General features: G+C 41.8%; 1 protein-coding gene across 1 annotated transcript in view; it reads right to left on the reverse strand.

Annotated features, from left to right (window-relative positions):
- Positions 1–586: 586 nt before the first annotated feature.
- Positions 587–19,788, reverse strand: part of COLEC12 (collectin subfamily member 12) — a 137,100-nt gene continuing 117,898 nt past the window's right edge. The window contains exons 5-10 of the mRNA XM_074987352.1: positions 16,805–17,851; positions 12,757–13,236; positions 12,205–12,341; positions 11,002–11,111; positions 7,331–7,476; positions 587–6,380 (exon numbers count right to left, since the gene is read on the reverse strand). Coding sequence (XP_074843453.1) covers positions 6,376–6,380; positions 7,331–7,476; positions 11,002–11,111; positions 12,205–12,341; positions 12,757–13,236; positions 16,805–17,851 — 1,925 coding nt within the window. The 3' untranslated portion in view covers positions 587–6,375. The remainder of the gene's footprint in view (positions 6,381–7,330; positions 7,477–11,001; positions 11,112–12,204; positions 12,342–12,756; positions 13,237–16,804; positions 17,852–19,788) is intronic.

Consider the following 19,788-nt stretch of genomic DNA (forward strand, 5'->3'; position numbering starts at 1 on the left):
AACAGAAGGCCCCTCTGACGAAAAGTATGTTGACATAGTGTGGTCACACACAAAAGCCAATAAGGAAGATGCTCTGCTCTGTCGACAGAGCAGCCAAACTGCCTGGCTGCTCTCTCCACAAAACAGGCACCCAGAAGCACAGCAGACAGGGCTGTCCATTGTTCTGGATGCCCTGTCTGTCGAGAGAAGCTCCGCCTCCCTGCCCCGCCAGTCTGTCCACACAGCTTTTTGCTGACAGCATCTGTTGACAGCATTGTTATACCTCATGGTTGCCTGCGACAGTTCTGAGTTTTGTTGACAATCTGTTGACAAAAGCATTTTGTGTGTGGACGATCTGTAAGTTTTGTCACCTCACTAGCGTAACCATAGCCCTAGTGTTCTGTGTTGTCATTTAGCTGTAATTTACCTCTAAATACCTTATAAGAGCCCAGTAAGCAGTGGAAGTGGTGGATATGTGGTAGACATTATTGACCTCCCGTTGTCCGGCAAATTTTCTCATCTGGCACCGGTCAGGTCCAGAGAGTGCTAGATTAGAGAGTTTCAAACTGTATTAGAATAAAAAAAAATTCTCACACAACTTTTGGAGCAATAATCATAGTTTATTTTGAAAACAAACAAACAAATTTTATCTTCACTGAGACATAAAAATATTGGCTCCTATAAAAACAAATTAGAATTTACTTTTTTCAAAACTGGGATACTTTGTATTAGATGCCAGTAACAAAGTCAGGGGGAACTTAAATGAGGTAATGAATGGACAGGTGGAATGGTAATTCCTAGGAAATCCTTATGTCTGCTGCAGAACAATCTTGCACAATGAGACACAACAAGTAAGGAGCTACTCCCTGGGAAGTCAGACCAAGACATAGTCAATTCCAATTCTTTTAATGTATTCTTCAGGTAAAAATGTTCCAGTTAGGCCTTTACTGTCAACTAGCTGTGCCTTTCTTTTAACTAATGGATGAATGTTAATTTGGAAGGGTCAGTTATTATTCAGAGTAAGTGATATCTGTATTACCATCATCAAAAGGCCCAACCAGGAAATCAGGAAGTGGGGAAGATTATGTTCTGTTGATAACATGATGTTAATGGGGGAATAATAACAACAACTCCTTCAAGTGGGAATATAAACAAGGAGAAGAAAGAAAAGGAGATGGAAATGTAGAGACTAAGGATGAAGAAATTCAATTTCTTTTTTATTTTATATTCTGATTGTGGCTAAGACCTTTGTGATTTTCAGCCAAGGTGCTTTAATGGGGTTGAACGTTCTTGTTTAATCATATATTGTTAACAAACCAGCTCTCCCATATGGCTTTGCTTCCATTCTAGCTAAGCAGATTCCTTTGCGTGGCACAATGCTCCAGGCAGCTTATCATATTTCCATTAATAAAACTGAAGACTAATTCTTACCACTTGTTGCAACCAAAAAAGGCATCTATGGAAAAGAAGAATTAGAAGAGCAGAGCCATTTGATATCTAGGAAAATAGTGAGCTTGGAACAGGCATAGCTGTTTAAACAGTAGAGTGAAACTAGGCTAACTATAGCTAACTTGGGTTCTGACCCTACACTATTAGGCTGCATCTACACAGCCAAGCTATTTTAAAATAATGCCTGTTATTTTGAAATAAACTTGCTGTTGTCTACATACTATTTTCAAATAAATTCAAAATAGTGGGTGCGTTATTTCAAAACCGATAAACCTCATTTCACAAGGAATAGCGCCTGTTTCAAAATAATGATTTTGAAATAGTGCTGTTAAGACACGGGATAGCAGTTATTTTGAAATAACTATTTTACCTATTTTGAAATAGGTGTTATTTTGAAATAATACCATAGACATAATAATAATGTGTGGACAATGTATTTCAAAATAGTTAAGTGCTGTATTGAAATACATTTTGTGTAGCAGTCATATTTAGAAATAGCTATTCTGGAATATTTTATTTCAAAATAGGGCTGCTCTGAAGAAGTAGCCTTAGAGTCATATTTTTTCTTGGATCCTTTTTTCAGTGTAAACTGTACTGTGTCTAAAATTGTTATGAGAATTTTTATTTGGCAGAACTATTTTTCATGTAACTTGGCTTTCAATACATATGCAATGTTTTTGACAATTTGTATGTGTACCCATATGCACATTTGCCAACTTTGCTATTTATGTATGCACAGAATATGCAATCCTTACTTTAGTGTTCCCCACTTATTGCTTCTTTCACTAGAACATGTTCAGATGAGATTTATGGAAATTGAAAGGATGTGAAAAGTTCTAAACAGCTGAAAGCAATTCATAACACATCAATTAACCAGAGAATATTTAAAATATGTTGCATTCAGTGATGCTGTAAGGCACAACTTTTTTCCCGTAACATCTACAATCCCAGCCATATAATTATTAAGAATAGCTATATTATAGGTGAAATAACAGTTAGTTTTTATATTAAATAAAAACAGTGGAAATAGACATCCAGTATGTCAAGAGACTAGTCTGTTTCATTTTAGTGGGATGTAACTTACCCAGACATTGCTACAATTGGACAAAACAATTTTCTCACACAAAAGTAACTTTCTGCACAACTTGTGCTGTCATTCAAGCCATGCAGAAGATAGATTTACATGGATATTCACTGGAGCCCACATGAGTTCCATGGCAATCTTTTGATTTTTTCATGGCATCCAATCTGCACCTTTGCAAATTGTCCTCCCTATCATGTCAGTTTCCTGAGCTGCACTGGCAACTTCCCCACTCATTTTGAGACTTCCTTCTTCTTATTCCATTTTTCTCTTCCCTTTCGCCCTTGTATGATGGCTCATGGGCATTGGTATGATGAACTTTAGCTTGCCTGTACTCTGCAGACCAAGATTTCAATGATGGTTATCTAAATTGTGCATGCAGAAGACAGCTACTTAAAATCATCCACTAAATCCATCTCTGCTCTAAGCATAGGAAAAGACACTCAAATTCTCAAAGGTATTTAGGTACCTAATGCTCTCTAAAAGTCAATGCAAGTTAGGTGTTTGAGGAGGTGGGCCCAGGTAACAGAGTCAGGCTTGTGGTGTTTCTGACTGGAGACTGGGTAATAAGGATCACCACTGATTATAATCTCCACCCAAGGAGCATCTAAATTCTTTATACAGGAGTTATTATTCAACAACATTTTACACCCTTACACAGTCTCAATTCACTGTTCTGAGCTGCTGGTAGTCTGTGAATGGCAAACCTACCTAAATGGAGATAAATGGTTTTCGGTGGATCACTTACTGAAGTGTATGTTCCTTTCAAGATCCTTGTAACATATGTGCTCTGGGGAAAAGCCTGTCTTTTTAGAAAGAATGCAGTATGTCCATTACAACAGGAGATGAAAGATGGCCTTGCAGTAAAGTCTCTCAAGCCATGTCAAGAGATTTGGTTTCTGCGTTGGACTAATATCGCTATGAGACCAATTTGTCTCTCAGTGACACCAATGGAAATCAGGAACAACTCTGCTTGAATCAGTATAGTTATACTGGGCTACGTCTACACTAGCACACTACATCGAAGTAGCCTATTTCGACGTAAGGACATCAAAATAGGCTACTTCGACGCATGTCGTCTACACGTCCTCCAGGGCTGGTGCTGTTGACGTTCAACGTCGAAGTAGCGATGGAGAACGTTGAAAGGAGCCACCTGGGAAGGAAATGCGGAGCGTCCACACACACAAGCACTCCCTGTCGAAATAAGGGGCCAGGAAAGCCCCAGGCCACTCCCTTAAAGGGCCACTCCCAGACACACTTGGCCTGCACAGCACGAGATCCACAGAGCCGACAACCAGTTGCAGACCCTGTGCATGCAGCATGGACCCCCAGCAGCACCAGCAGCAGCAGCAGCAGCCCTGGGCTAAGGACTGCTGCGCGTGGTGACCATAGAGCCCCGCAGGGGCTGGACAGAGTGTCTCTCAACCCCTCAGCTGATGGCCAACGTGGAGGACCCCACTATTTCGAAGTAGCGGGACATGGATCATCTACACATACCCTACTTCAACGCTGAACGTTGAAGTAGGGCGCTACTCCCATCTTTGGATGGGAATAGCGATTTTGATGTCTAGCTGCCTAACATCGATTTCAATGTCGAAATAGCACACGGCATGTGTAGACGGTGTGTGTGTGCTCTTTCGACGTTGTGCTGGCTACTTTGAAGTAGCTGGCTAGTGTAGATGCACCCCGGTGTAAGGTCAGAACAAAAACTACATATTCCAGCCACTATGATGGAGATAGTAATACTTCTGTATATCACTGGGATGCTGTGAAGCATTGTTCATAAAGTTTCTAAGGTTGGATGGAAGGTCCTACCACAGTGCAGAGAATTACTATGGTACATTTCTGCCTAAAGATGCTGTGCTAATGTTATCTTCATGGCTATATATAAAAAATATATATTAAAACATACCAATACTACATATTTATACACTTTTGTATATATATAGATACCATATAATATTCATAGATCATCAGACTGTTATGTAATACATGACAAAAAGACAATTCCTCAGGAAATTTAACTTGTTCTAGGAAAAGCACAGCCTCCAAAATGGCTTTTCATTATTGACTGCGTTTGTGGATTTTGCTGTTGTGTTCATTTTTCACCACCATTACATTCCCTACAGATTTCTGTATTTCACTTTCCAGATAGTTTCTTGGAATAATTTATGATTATTAAGAAAGAGGAGGATGAACTTTTGAGAGAGTATAGAATTGAGGCCCTGGGAGTTCTAGAGCCGGTTAGAGAAGGCACTTTAATCAGTTATGCTCATAAAGCAATGTCTGAAAATATGCAGTACAAAATCTTGTCTCCTTCCAGCAGAGCTGGCATATTTCAACAGGCTTATCCATATTCAGCCAAGGTAAACTGGAGGTCATCAGGCAGTAAAAAACAATTCATTTCCAAAAAGACATACATGATGGTGCAGCAAGTGGCCTCACAGAGAATACGCAAAGTAGAAACCAAATCACATGGATTCTGCTAATAAATATTAACTATTTGTTTATTTTTTGTTTAAGTTAGGCAGTGCTGCTGCTGCCTAGACAACACCTCTTTAGGGATATGGAGAATGTGGTTTGGCCAGTGATATCATCCATTAACCCTGAAAAATTCTGGGGGCAGCATACTTCATTTCACTAGTTTTTTGGCAGGGGCGGATTGAACCACTGAAGTCATGAGATTAACTGACATTAAAACATTTTGGAGAAATGCCGCTTGAGACTGTCTTTTAGAATGCATCCTGGTTTTTTACCATATTTTCAAATCCAATTTAAAAACACTGACTGCATTTCAGTATGCTCAGTTTTTTGGTTCTATTTTATAAATGTCTTTTAATGCCTTCTTAGTCTGACTTTCAGTAGTAAGAAGCATCTGTTAAGGCAGAGCTCCTCAAAACTGTTTTTTAATAACTAAGAAGCATAATTAAAACATTTCAAAAATCTAGTGATTTACTTCTGTGATGTTTTTCTGTAAACAGACTGGGAAGCTACAAGAGAGGGAATAAAGTTAAGGCAGGCATCACAGTGTCTTATGTTAACAGCAGAGCATTGATGGTTTACTGGCTGCCTGTGGCTACGGCTATCATGAATATCTAGTCCATAATCTACTAACTGTTACGCACACAGACTAGAGTTGCATAAAAATACTGTCTAAAGTCAACTTCAGAGTTATTTAAGCCAGTGGTTCATCTGGGAATAGAACTTTAATTAGAAAATATTTTTCTATAGCTGAGCAGAACTAAGTCTGACAACAGCCTGAATAATTATCAGTACTTTTGCTGTTTTCTTTGGCCCCTGTGTACGATATTTCTTTAAAAAAGACAATAAAAATGTACAATGTAAAAAGCAAATATTTTGTACAAAAATACAAAGTTTTAAAAGCTCTTAAAAGTATATTCCATATTATCGATAAGAATTTGACTATATATATATTTATATAAAATCTATATACTATATGTGTATCTGTATAATTTTCCTGTATTTGCGATTTTAGCAAATGTAATGTACTGTTTACACTGTAGTCTTATACGTATTTCCTATAGCTCAACAACCAAGAGTCTGACTCAGACTGCTAAATTTCTCATTTCTGAAGACAAAACTTGTTCATTGTATGGTGACTGATTGACAAAAACATATAATTGATTCAGTCCAGCTGCCTTTCCAATATATGCCCTGTTCTGTGGGTCCAAAATCCTTGAATAATCACAAGATGGCAAAGATGATCTGCTGGTGAATTCTTTTTTTGCAATAAGCCAGTTTTCAGTGCTTTCTTCTCAATTTTTTAGGAGATGATGACATCCCATAGGATTTTTTTAGTAATTTGTACATGTCCATAAAATCACAGCCTATTACAATCCAGGTGGCTAGGCTAAAGAGAGAGAAAGGAAGAGGGAACATAGGTGCAAGGCTTGTAAAGGTAAAATAAATTATCAGCAAGGAGATTTACTGAATTCAGGGAATCTTGGAAAATTCTATCATATGATCCTTGGTTTTCAAGGAATATAACTTTTAAAAATCTGACCCATATTCAGGTATCGTACACCTCCAACAACTAGTATTTTCAAGACTTGATTTTTTACTTATATAATACATGTTAATCTAGGAAGAAAAGAGAACTTTACACACTAGCAGTACCTTAGTCTGCATGCGCACGATTAGGCACATGAAGGCCAGGTCTGCACTACAGTGATCCTTCAAAAGGCGATCTTCCGAACGATCTCTTCCGGAAGATTTTTTTCCCCGAAAGTGTGTGTCCACACACAAAAAACTAGATAGAAAGACTGATCCACTCTTTCGACAGAAAGCATCCACACAGCCCCTGCTCTTTGGAAAATCCAGCCCAAGGACCGGCGCCATGGAAAAAGGGCCCACGGAGTGTCTACACATCTTTTTTTTTTTTTTTTTTTTAAAAAGAAGCTTTCAAAAAGAGGCATTCTTCCCGATCCTGGAATGGAAGAGGGCTTCTGAAAGAAGAGTCTTATTCTTTCAATTTCAGATCAAAAGAGCACATTTTGTGTGTGGACTCTCTGCGTGTCCTTTGTAAAAGGACCCATATACTGTATAAAGCAGCTACACAGCATCTGTCCATATATACAGAGGGTATGAATCTTTACAGCCCTGTACAGATAAAAAATTCATATAGGCATCTGCAAAAACAATCTGTGGCTATCCGCATCCACATCCAAAATGTGGATACCTGTGGATATAAAGTAGATATCTACAGATTTTCAGGGTTCTATGGATTTCCTCTGCCCTAGCTGTGCAATCACAGCTCTTTGCAACTATGGTGAAACTCTTTGAATTGAACATTTCACTCACCTTTGTCCATATCTTTTTCACAAATAAAACTGTTAACATCTTCACAATGAAAGTCATTCCAGAGCCCAGCAGAAATTAATCCAGCACAATCTTCCCCTGGCTCTTGCCCAATGCTCCAGTTATCAGGCTGTCCACTTTTCCAGTTTCTTTCAACAAAATAAGAAGTAGATGTTAAGTAGCATCACAGGATAGTTTTCCATGCCCAACAAAAGAGACTGATAAAACACATCACAAGATCTGCTCTGAATTGGAAATACACTCTTCAACAAACATGAGTCTTACCAAAAATAGAAAGCAGATGTGTTGAAGAGAAGGGAATCTGCTCAGCCTTTGTAGGTCCAGGCTTTGGGCTTAATATTCAAGCTGTGAGCTCTATTTTGGTTTGTGGAGGTATACACAAATGTGATGAGAGTACATGCCATTTGCACATGGCTCCACTGTGCCCATCTGTTTCATTTCTATCAGCAGATGGTACTGACACATCCAAGGGTATGTCTACACAGCAGCCTTACTTCAAAATAAGGTATTCCGGAAGACCTATTCTGGAATAGTTCATTTCAAAATAATGCTGCTACACACAAAAAATGAATTTTGAAAGAGTACTTAGCGATTTTGAAATACAGCATCTGCACACATAGGCTGTGTCTACACTAGCATTCCTCTTTCGAAAGAGGCATGCCAATGAGGGAAAGTGAAAATGCAAATGAGGTCCAAATTTACATATCTGGCATCTCATTTGAATACTCTTCTTTCAAAAGAAGAAAAGCAGTGTAGACGTGGCTCTTTTGAAAGTAACCCCCATCTTTGAAAGAACTCTTCCTTTTTTTTTTTTTTTTTTAAGGAAGGAGGGTTCTTTCGAAGATGGGGTTTACTTTCAAAAGAGCCGTTTGCACTGCTTTTCTTCTTTCTAAAGAAGCTCTTTTAAAAGACAAATAGGCAAATGAGGTGCCAGATATGTAAATTTGCACTTCACTTGCATTTTTGATTTGCCTCATTTGCATGCCTCTTTCGAAAGAGGAATGTTAGTGTAGACACAGCCATAGAGCCTATTTCGAAATAGAGCCATTGGATGCACTGTGACTTATTTTGAAATAAGCTCTATTCCCTGTCTTAACAGCACCTATTTTGAAATAGCTATTCCTTGTAGAATGAGGTTTACCAATTCTGAAATAAACCAACCGCTATTTCCAAGTTATTTTGAAATGGTGGTTGCATTGTGTAGAGGGTAGGGTAGGTTTTTTGCAATAAAAGCTTGAGGGTCAGACCCAACGGGTAGTGATCAATGGCTCAATATCTGAATGGTGGTTGGTTTCAAGCGGAGTGCTCCAAGGCTCAGTTCTGGGGCCGGTGTTGTTCAACGTCTTTGTTAATGACCTGGACGAGGGACTGGATTGCACCCCCAGCAAGTCTGCAGACAACACCAAGCTAGGGGGAGAGGTAGATAGATATGTTGGAGGGTTGAGTTAGGATCCAGAGTGACCTGGATAAATTGGAGCACTGGGCCAAAATAAATCTGATGTGATTCAATAAGGAGAAGTGCAGAGTCCTGCACTTGGGATGGAAGAATCTCAAGCATTGTTACAGGCTGGGGACTGACTGGCTAAGCAGCAGTACAGCGGAAAGAGACCTAGGGCTTATGGTGGATGAAAGGCTGGCTATGAGTAAATAGTTTGCCCTTGTAGCCAGGAAGGCTAACAGCATATTAGGGTGCATTAGGAGGAACATTGCGATCAGATCTAGAGAAGTGGTTGTTCCCCTCTATTCAGCACTGGTGAACCCACATCTGGAATATTGTGTCCAATTTTGGGCCCCCCAGTATAAAAAGGATTTGGATGTGCTGGAGCAGATTCAGTGAAGGGCAACAAAAATGATTAAAGGGCTGGAGCACATGACCTATGAGGAGAGGCTGAGGGATCTGAGCTTCTTTAGTTTACAGAAGAGAAGACTGAGGGTTAATTTAATAGCAACCTTCAGCTCCCTGAAGGGAAGCTCTAAAGAGGATGGAGAGAAACTCTTCTCAGTGGTGACAGAAGGCAGAACAAGGAGCAATGGTCTGAAGTTACAGAAGGAGAGGAGTAGGTTGGAAATTAGGAAAAACTACTTCACCAGAAGGGTGGTGAAGCACTGGAACGCGTTGCCTAGAGAGGTGGTGGATTCTCCATCCCTAGAGGTTTTTAAGTCCTGGCTTCACAAGGTCCTAGCTGGGATGATTTAGTTGGGATTGATCCTGCTCTAGGTAGGGGGCTGGACTAGGTGACCTCCTGAGGTTCCTTGCAGCCCAATGAGTCTATGATTTCAAACTAACTTTGCTGTGTAGACCTACCTCAAGAGTCTTCCTGTGGGATTCTCATGTATTTCAATACCTTTCCAGATAAAAGAACACAAAAAGGACACAGAAGAGAAAGGTGGAAAATAGGCACCTGTAATTGCAAAGAAACTCAGATCCTGCCTTGTTTGTGATGGGCCCTTCTAGCTGCAAAGCAGGGACTTACCCTTTACTCTTCAGTTTGGATGGGACATATGCATTTTCAGACTTTGGGAGGAATGTTTAAAAGTTAGCTTTTTGGACGTCAGTGACTTTGATAATGAAACTTGACACAGTAGTTACTGCCCAGGCTTGGTGGAGCTAAACTCTCGATTTTGTTTTCATTTAATAACTGAGATGTGCTTCCAATCTCAAAATGTAAAAGGTCAGTTTTCCTAAAGAAACAGGTTGCTGGACAGAAGCTCATGGTTGCTGGTTAAAATGGTGCCACAAGCAGCTAAATATGCCTGCCTGACATAGAGAGTCTGACCCAGCGTCTGGGAAGAAACACAAACTTCCCGAAAGACCAAATCATATTCAGTGATTGACAGTTCTGAGGTTACCAGAGGACTTTAAAAGCACAGTGCAGGAGAAATCCTTGGTGACACAGCCCATGGGTTTATTGTAGCCATCTGAAGTTGAGAGAGGGAATAATGGTAGGATTTACCTCAAACAAATCTTTTTTTCCATGTTCCTCATGAAAGTGGCCACAAATTAGAGACCTTCAAGTCATTTATCCTGTTTTTCTGGAGTGCTGAATATTGAGATTTATAGTCTCTGTGGTTCACTCCACTGTATAAATAATCAGGGTAGCTGAAACCTGCTCGATTGAATTCCAGTTTGGTGTTGCCCTTGGATTCCTGGCTACCTGCCAATCTTGTCCTCAGCTAGGTGAAGTTTGGACATCCTTGCTTTATAGCTTCTCCTTCATTTATTACATTGAACTTGAGTGTGGGTGTTATCTAATAGCTACTCCTTTCATTTTTTCTTTTCATAAGAATGAGCTCCTTATTTATGGCCAGTTGTAATGCAAATGAGGAAAATTTAAACCAAGACCAAAAAGCTGACTGGCCTTTCCTAACACTGCTTTGTAAAAACACTGGCAAGCAGCTTCATGCAGTGCGGTTATATGATTCTTTCATTCAGTATTCAGTTTTCCATTTTCCTTTTGGCAAGGAAATAAGCCTTGTGCCTGAAGAAAGGAGTGGGGATGGGAAAAACAATATTCAACAACACATCCAGATAAAGTATTGCTTCAGTGTCATCCAGTAACTCATTGCTAGGTACTGCAGATCTCTAGTAACCTGATAGCAAGAACAGTAGCACCATGCAGAAAATGAACAACACAGTACTTTTCAACACTTACGTGTACTCTGGTATGGTTCCATCCAGCCATCTCCACTCATTCTCTTGCTCTGTGTCTGTGAGCCCAATCCAGAAGTTGCCTTTCCCAGCTATCTGTCTTTTTATCCATTGCTGCAAGTGAAAGAAATCTGAGACTGCATTTTTCTGTTTCTCAGAGCACAGGATTAACTGCTTTGCCTAAATTTTGCTTAGCAAAGATAGAATAAGAACAGTGTTCTGCCTCTTCCCATTCCCAATGCTCAACCAACACACTTCCTTGTTGGTAACCTCTTCTTTCTAATTTTGGGTCTTATTCTCCTCTGTTCTCACTCTTGTGTATGTTGCTCACATCTGAAGCTAGTGCCTGCAACAGTCCTCTCATCATAGAAGAATGCTCTCTCCTGAAAAGGCTCTTTACTGTCTGGAACATCCTTTCTTCCTTCCCTCCCCTGAAGATTGACCTTAATTTGTGACAACACCCAAGATGATACACGGTTCTCTCCAGAGCTAATCAATGCTAATTCTGCTTTATGAGGGGTCACTGTTGCTCATGTACACATGATTATGGAAGGTTTATGCAGCTCTAGATGTGTTTTAAGGCTTGACTTTGCAAACTTAGCTGACAGAAAGCTTCGCACTAGAGCCAATGGCACAATTTTTCTTCAAGTAAGAACTCTCTGTGAAAAGTGGGTGGAAGGCCACCATCAACAGCATATTTGTAATTAAGAAAAATAAGATATGGTTATCATTTGTTATTGCTGTTCTCCCTATAGAAGACTTATAAATCATAATAAAAGGCTTAAGTTGTCTATATTAAAGATTGACTTTCAAAATTAACTATTTGGAATACAAAACCATTGTATTTCAGATAATCTGCCACTAACAATGGACCTGATTCTGAAAGGCTGAGAGTGCCCACAAATTCCATTCAATTTGCAGAAAATAAGCCTTGTGCCTGGAGAAAGGAGTGGGCGTGGGAAAAACAATGTTCACCTACACTTGCAAAGGCACTCAGCACTTTCAGAATCGGGCCCATTGCCTCCTATGTTGCTCCTTTTCACAATAAGTATTGACATTGGAGTACAAAATTGTGAATAGGGTAACTCAGTGTGTTTACTACACCCTGTGAATCCATGATGTTCTCAGTTTCCCTACTGCTGTGTGGTTTCTAGACTCAAAATGCCTTCAAACCATAGAGCTTTCAGAAGAGCAGCATCTTATTTACCTGCTCCTCTTTGTTGTTTATGATAACCAGGTGTGAGAACTTCTCGGCACAGAAAACTTTTGCTTCTTCAAAAATCTCTTTTTCAGATGAAAAGTAGTAACACTTTTCAGTAAAGTTCTTCCAGTTAGCAGAACAACCTGTGACATGAAACCATGCTGTTAAACTGGGGATTTTAAATTGTCCTGCAGCATGGTGGGATCTGAAATATTTAGGTGCTAAGTCAATGAAAATGCACATATCAGAAAGCTGCACCAGAATGCAGAATGGAGCTTAAACTGCATGTCCAGAGAACAGCTCATTAGTCACTGCATTGTTGCCATCTCTTTAGAGATGAAGCATTTTAACCATTACTCAGGAGCAGCTGTAGGAAGTCAGGCAGACACAACTTTGCTAGGTCTGCACTAGGAATTTTTGAGAACTGGTGGGTCTAAGTGAAAGTTAACAGAGATGAATGTTAGCTTACTGTCACAGTGGTAGGTGAACAAAAACAACTAGTTGGGCAGATAGGCATGTAAGTAGAAAAGTAGATGGGTGAGCAGATAGATTGCTTACCGTTAGCCTCCAATGCTGATGTTGGCTCACTTTGCAGTGCAATGGGCATCCCTGGCCCTGGTGGCCCTGGTGGCCCAGGCGGCCCAGGCATCCCAGGTATGCCAGGCAGACCAGGCACTCCTCGAGGTCCAGGTACCCCTGGCTCTCCAACTGTTCCTTGCAGTCCTTGAAATCCTGGTGGACCCGGTGGACCTGGAGGACCATCTTTGCCAGGTGGTCCCAGTGGTCCTGGGTCTCCATTAGCTCCTGGCAGACCAGTCTTGCCAGTGGAACCTTTCTGACCTTTGGAACCAGGTGATCCTCTTGAACCTTTCCCACCTTTTTCTCCTGGTGGTCCGATCGGCCCAACTGGGCCTTTTTCACCAGCAGGTCCGGGTGGCCCTGGCTCACCTTTTTCTCCTTTTTGCCCTTTTAGGCCAGTGGGACCAAGAGGCCCTTGGGGTCCTCTATCACCTTTAGGTCCCCTGGGACCTGGAGGGCCTGAAACAATTTAACCATGCAGAGGGAAACACAAAACAAAACAAAACAAAACAAAACAGGAAGAATGTTCAATACACCTGAGATTAAAACCATTGGACATTCAGTGCCCTACAGGTAGTAATAGAGCCCAAACTAACTGAGTAGCCAATATACAAATACAGTTAGTTTAGAAAAAAGAGGTGAATATCTTCACAATCATTAGTTATATATTATTAATTATTGAGCCTCCTCAAGGCACATGATGATGTACAGGATACAGAAGAAAATATAGGCCCTACCAGACAGGCCTTGTATGTTAAGTAAAACAGGCACTTAGTACCCCAGATAATCAGATAAACCTCCAATCTTAAAGAGATATGGTTATCATTTGTTTTCTCCATGTTGTGTTATTTGTTTTTTGTCTTTGGCAGACTGGCACTGATTGGCTTCCTTGGGGCCTTCGGAAGAGATCTGATTGAAGAGAACAAATGGTTGTTTGGGACAGAAGAATAAAAAAGTTTTTTTAATTAGAAGGAGCAGCATGAAAAGGGTTAAAGACAGCAGTGAAAGAAGGTGGAAAAAGGATGTTTAAGAGGGCAGTTTGGAGGAGCTTAGCAGTCTGTAGCCGTGTCTACACGTGCACGCTACTTCGAAGTAGCGGCACTAACTTCGAAATAGCACCCGTCACGGCTACACGTGTTGGGCGCTATTTCGAAGTTAACATTGACGTTAAGCGGCGAGACGTCGAAGCCGCTAACCCCATGAGGGATAGGAATAGCGCCCTACTTCGACGTTCAGCGTCGAAGTAGGGACCGTGTAGTCGTTGCGCGTCCCACAACATCGAAATTGCGGGGTCCTCCATGGCGGCCATCAGCTGAGGGGTTGAGAGACGCTCTCTCTCCAGCCCCTGCGGGGCTCTATGGTCACCGTGTGCAGCAGCCCTTAGCCCAGGGCTTCTGGCTGCTTCTGCTGCAGCTGGGGATCCATGCTGCATGCACAGGGTCTGCAACCAGTTGTCGGCTCTGTGGATCTTGTGTTGCTTAGTGCAACTGTGTCTGGGAGGGGCCCTTTAAGGGAGCGGCTTGCTGTTGAGTCCGCCCTGTGACCCTGTCTGCAGCTGTTCCTGGCACCCTTATTTCGATGTGTGCTACTGTGGCGTGTAGACGTTCCCTTGCAGCGCCTATTTCGATGTGGTGCTGCGCAACGTCGATGTTGAACGTTGACGTTGCCAGCCCTGGAGGACGTGTAGACGTTATTCATCGAAATAGCCTATTTTGATGTCACTACATCGAAATAAGCTATTTCGATGTAGCATTCGCGTGTAGACGTAGCCCGTATGTGGGGGGTGGTGGAGAGGATGGAGTAAGAAAGTGAAACCAATGGCATGGGATGATGGGAGCAGAACTGCACAGATATTTAAAGACAGAATCTCTCTCAATTTTTAACAGCTGCCTCCCCAATCAGCCATCATTATGGATCACTAGCCTCAGAAATATGAGGCTTACAGCAAATCACAATTTCCCCCTAATTTTCTCTTCTTTCCCATCTTATACTTTCTCTCTTCCTTCTGTTCTCCTTCCTCTTATACTCCTCCCTTTGTTATGTTCTTTCTCCCTTTCTTCTCTTCTCCCTCTTGTTTCCACCCTCTCCTCTTCTTTCACTATAACAGCAAGGCGTAGTCAGTAAGAGCAGTGCTATCTTGATGTGGAAACTGCATGGGATTTGGGTCATGTTGTGATAATGGAACAAGGTTAAGAAAAAAAAGAGAGAGAGAAAGCCCAAAAGCAGAATGTCCCACAAAATCAGAGAGACGTCATATTTATTGCCTCAAATGTTTCTTATAAAGCAAGAGACAGCCTGAGAGTCAAGCACAGGCCAGCTGGGTGATGAAAGGAGAAATGTAGGAGCTAATGGCTATTCGAGAATCCTGGGACAGATGGGTAAAGAGAAATACAACAACTGGGGGTTGGGTGGGGTAGTTAAAGGAATGGCTAACAAAATGCTATCTGGCTATTAGCTATTTATGAAAGGCAAGAACACCAGTCATAGCTGGAAATGAGAAGAGACTGAGAGGGAGGGATTTTTGATGTCTGATCACTAACGTGAGTTTATACTCTGTTCACAGACAAGCATGTCTTAGTGATATTTTTAAAAATCTATCCTGTTTAATTTCCTTCAAAGATAAGCTCCTAGCATGCCTCTGAAAATGGAGGCACCTACTTCTGTCTGAAATGGGAACATGTAACAAAGGAGTTCTGGACTCACTCACATCCTGGATCTTGCTTCTATCTCTATCTATTTTGAGGGAAGGTTTTATTTCTGGGATTACCAGGGCTGCCAGTTTTGCTTGGATGGATTTCTATAGGTTTCAGCCTATGACATAACCTTTAATTAAAGATTAATCTTTATTTCATGGAGACTCCAGACAACACTGGAGGCTTGGCAGCCCCAGTGAGCAGGGTTCAAGGCCTGCCGCTACTTGGTTCAAATCAGGCCAGCAATGTGGAGTATTAACTTCATTCAGAAGAATGCTTAGTTTGGAAGACTTAAAAGTTCAACAACGCTATGTGTATATTTACTTCTGAGGAAAATACAGTCTCCTTTGATAAAAAAGAAACAAGAGGTCTCCCAGCTGGCTCAAAACAGAACAGTTTTACTTTTTCACTAAGAGTGACCTCTCTGGGAATGGTCCAGCTTTGTATTATTCAGCTATTTCCTCCTTAGCGGGAATTGGCTTCATGAGGTTTTCACCCTCTCTAAAACTATTATGGCTCACTCAGAGGTGACAGTAATAAACCTCTTACAGGTACTGCCCTATTGCAAACTCCTCCCACCCCCACCCCCACCCCCACCTCAAGGAAGGGGGTCAGAGCAGGGGACTGGGGGAAGGGTGACGATAGGACAGTACCTGTAAGAAGTTTAATGTGGGATGGAGTGCAGGAGGCTCTGGACAAGGTGCTATGTGTGGGGGTGCAGGGGAGGTCAGGGCAGGAGACTGGGGAGAGGTTGGGTTGGGGGTGCAGAAGTTAGTGCAGGGGATGGGAGGAGCTGGGAGGGGGTAGTGGGGTGCAGGAGTCAGTGCAGAGGAGGTGGAGTGTGTGTGTGGGGGCTTAGGATGGGGACTGCTGTGTGGGAGGCTCAGTCTTTTACTGGTGTGCTGCACAAGGGAGCACTGGTTACTTTTGGGCCTACTTTAGACCAGTGGTTCTCAGTCCACATCCAAACGGTACTCGGCTGCAGCCCATGTGACATCCTAAGGGCAACAATGGGCTGCCGACAGGGGAAGGAAAAGGGGGCAAATGCCCCCAGGCCTGGCACTTCAGAGGGGCCTGGAACATAGGCCGCTGCTGTCGCTAACGTAGCAGTGGCTGGAGCTGTGAGCTCCTCTGCAACACCACATAGCAGTGGCAGGAGGGACTGAACCTGTGACTGTAGAGGCTAAAGCATGTGTAGGTAAGCTAAAAGCCAGCTGCCCCTCAGACAAGGCTACAGAGCAAAGACTTCACTCTCTCTACCACGTAGGCTTAGTGACTCTGGGGTTACATAACTATGAGGTACAACTTGAGGTATAGACTCAAATTCAGCTTACCTTGCAATATAGTGAAGTTCTTGATGAGCTGACCATGTTTGGAATCTACCAGCTTCATTTCTTCCATAATTAGTGATAAATTTGCAACTTCAACATCTAATCTTGATCTCATCACATCCTGTTGCATCCTGAGAGATGTAGAATCTAAACGGATATTGGCTAGTGTGTTGTTCATAAAAGTCAGGTCATCTGTGTGTTTGCTCAACGTGTCTGTACAAGTTGTCCTGACTTCATTGAGATTGCCAGTCAGTGTCCGCAGGTGGTGTGCAGTGTAGCTGATGTTGTTAATGATGCTGACTATATCTTTCTCAAAGAGCTGAAAGTGCTCTTCTAGCTGGCTAAACTTGGCAGCAGTTCTGTTCTCATAATCTTTATGTTGTTCTTGCAAATCCTTCAGATTTTGTTCATTGGCTTGAGCAACCGTGGTGAGGTTATCCATCTGCCCGCTGAATGTGCTCAGTTGATTATTCATTTCTTCAAGTGTATCATTATTAGCTTTGGCCAATGCTGAGTTATTGACTGCTAACATCTGTAAATTTTGCACTTTCTCCTTAAGCCAATCCATGTCCTTTCGTGCTTGAAGGACAACCTGCTGCAGATTTTGAAAGTCATTCTTGATTCTTTGGATAGCCTGACTTGTGTCATCCACAGACCTCTGCAAAACACTGATAAGATTTCTTTGCTGAACTTGTGTCAGATTTAAGTTGTTTAGATTCATGATGGCCACATTATGAGAATGCATCTGGCTCTGCAAATTTGTTTGGATATTACTTGTGTCTTGTTGGAGATTGTTGATATAGCCAGTGTATGCTTGGAGAGTTTTATTGACACTGATGATCATGAAAGAATTGCTATCCAATACCCCTTTCATTTGGTTCTGCCTGTCATCTAGTACATTTCCAGAATCTTGTAGCTTCTCCAGTGTATCCTTGTTTTTGGTGGTTTTCTCTGCAATCTCCTGAAGCTGCTGGCGGAGAGCCAGAATGTCAGATCTGAAGCTAGAAAGTTCTTTGTTAGTGCTCATATCTTTTTCTCCAGTTTGGTCATCTATTAGAGAGGGAAATTTGAAAAGGCATTAGTTTTGAGTTGTTCTCTTTTAAAAATACAATATAAAAGGCTATAAATGGTCTGTCTAATCGTGGTCATGCAATTAGACCATTCCATTAGTGAAACATTCTATTGCAGGGGTCTACAACCTGTGGCTCTGGAGCCGCATGCAGCTCTGTAAGGACTTCTTCATGGTTCCCGACACTATAATTGCAAAGTAAATAAAACCCCTCCTGCATATTTTTGATAAACGGTGAATATCCTATAGTAAACACGTCACATTACAAATCATTGCGTACGTGCTGTTCTTAAAACAGGGGTTACCAAAAGTATGCTTTGATGTTAGTTATTAAGGACCATCTCATGTTCACATGCATTGGCTCTTCAGTTATAAAGTTTATTGACTGAATAAAAAAAAAATGCCTCTGCTTGCTTTTGTGGTTGCTGACCCCTGTTCTATTGTCACTTTTCTAAAAACAGCTGCTTTAGGGTCTGATCCTGCCCCTCAGTACATGAATTTAAATGCTGCTGAAGTCAGTGAAATGTGGTCTTTTGTCTTGTTCAAGAGAATAGAATTATGGTTGTATTGTCCCTACTGTTTATATATGTTTATTTAAATATGATTGTTTTATCTTTTAAAAATTAACTTGTTGAAAGAATAGCAAATAAGCGTAGTCTAGTACTGTTGACTCTATTAAAAATGGATGATTAAGTGGAATTCGATAAATCGAAGGTGTATAAGTAAGTCACTAATGGTCCTTTCTGGAAGACCTGTTGATGTTCCTGCTTTCTTCTATTTGGGAATGTTCTTACTGCCTTTGAGCATAAGGCCAAGCAGGCTCAAAGTCAGGCTGAGAGAGCTGCTATGTAGTGCATACCACCATTTTGCCACCCAGCAGCAAATGTAATTAACTTCTTCTCCACAACACATGACCTGATGTGGCCATGGACCATGGAAAATTCTTCCTGCCTCACATGCCTATCCCCAATTCCTCACAGTGTTGCTCACTAACCATGCCTGCCTCCAGCTATACCCTAGGGTTACCACCTTCAAAATGCAAAAATCTTCAAAAACCCAGCAATGCACCCTCCCCGAAAAAAACAGGCGTCCAAGGAAACTCCTTGACCCTCCCCCTCTGCTCCCCACTTTCTCACTTCAACAGCTTCTTATAGTCTCTTGAGATAAGACTGATAAAATCATTTTCTTACTTCAGCTGTGGAATTCGAAACACAGCAGCTTCTTTGGCTGGACAAAGAAAATTTGGTGGTGCAGAGGAGAAGGCTAGAAATTGACAGTGAGGAAAATATTTTCTACACCACTTATCTCTTCTTTTCTGCAAAACTGTAAGCATGGTGTCACATGGGACGTCTACATTCATAATTTCAGCAGATGGACAGTGCTCATAACTGTTTGAAAAAGAGGGGACACATCACACCCCCCTGCCCTGCCAATCTGCCTGTTCCACTGCACAACAACTAATTCTGCTCTGTCAGTCTCATATTAATCCTGTCTCTGTGGTCCTCACATCAGTCCTGCCCACTCATCTGCTCTGCCCCCTTTAGTCTCCCCTCATCTCTTCTGTCTCCCCTCTAGCTGCTGGGGTTCTTCATGCCCACTTCCAGGCCTGAAGAGAGCTACAGAAGAATCCCCTCTTCCTCTCCCCAGGCTGGGCAACACAGGCAGAGAAGAGCAGAGGAGCCCTTTTGCTGCTCACAGAAGGGGATGGTGGAAGAGGACACAAGTTGCTTTGAGCTGCTTGATTCTTCCTGCTCCCCTTCCCGCCCTTCACTCTTCCCCTCCTCCCCCCTTGCTCAGAGGATGATGATGGGTTGCTGAGGAAACGGGGAGAGCTGTGCTTACTCCCTGCAGCCAATCAGAGGGGTGTACCTGAGAGGCAGCATTAAATCTGTCTGTCCTTCAGTGACCAGGCTTGCTT

Source organism: Carettochelys insculpta, chromosome 2 (genome assembly GCF_033958435.1).
Source record: "Carettochelys insculpta isolate YL-2023 chromosome 2, ASM3395843v1, whole genome shotgun sequence".
Lineage (NCBI taxonomy): Eukaryota > Metazoa > Chordata > Testudines > Carettochelyidae > Carettochelys > Carettochelys insculpta.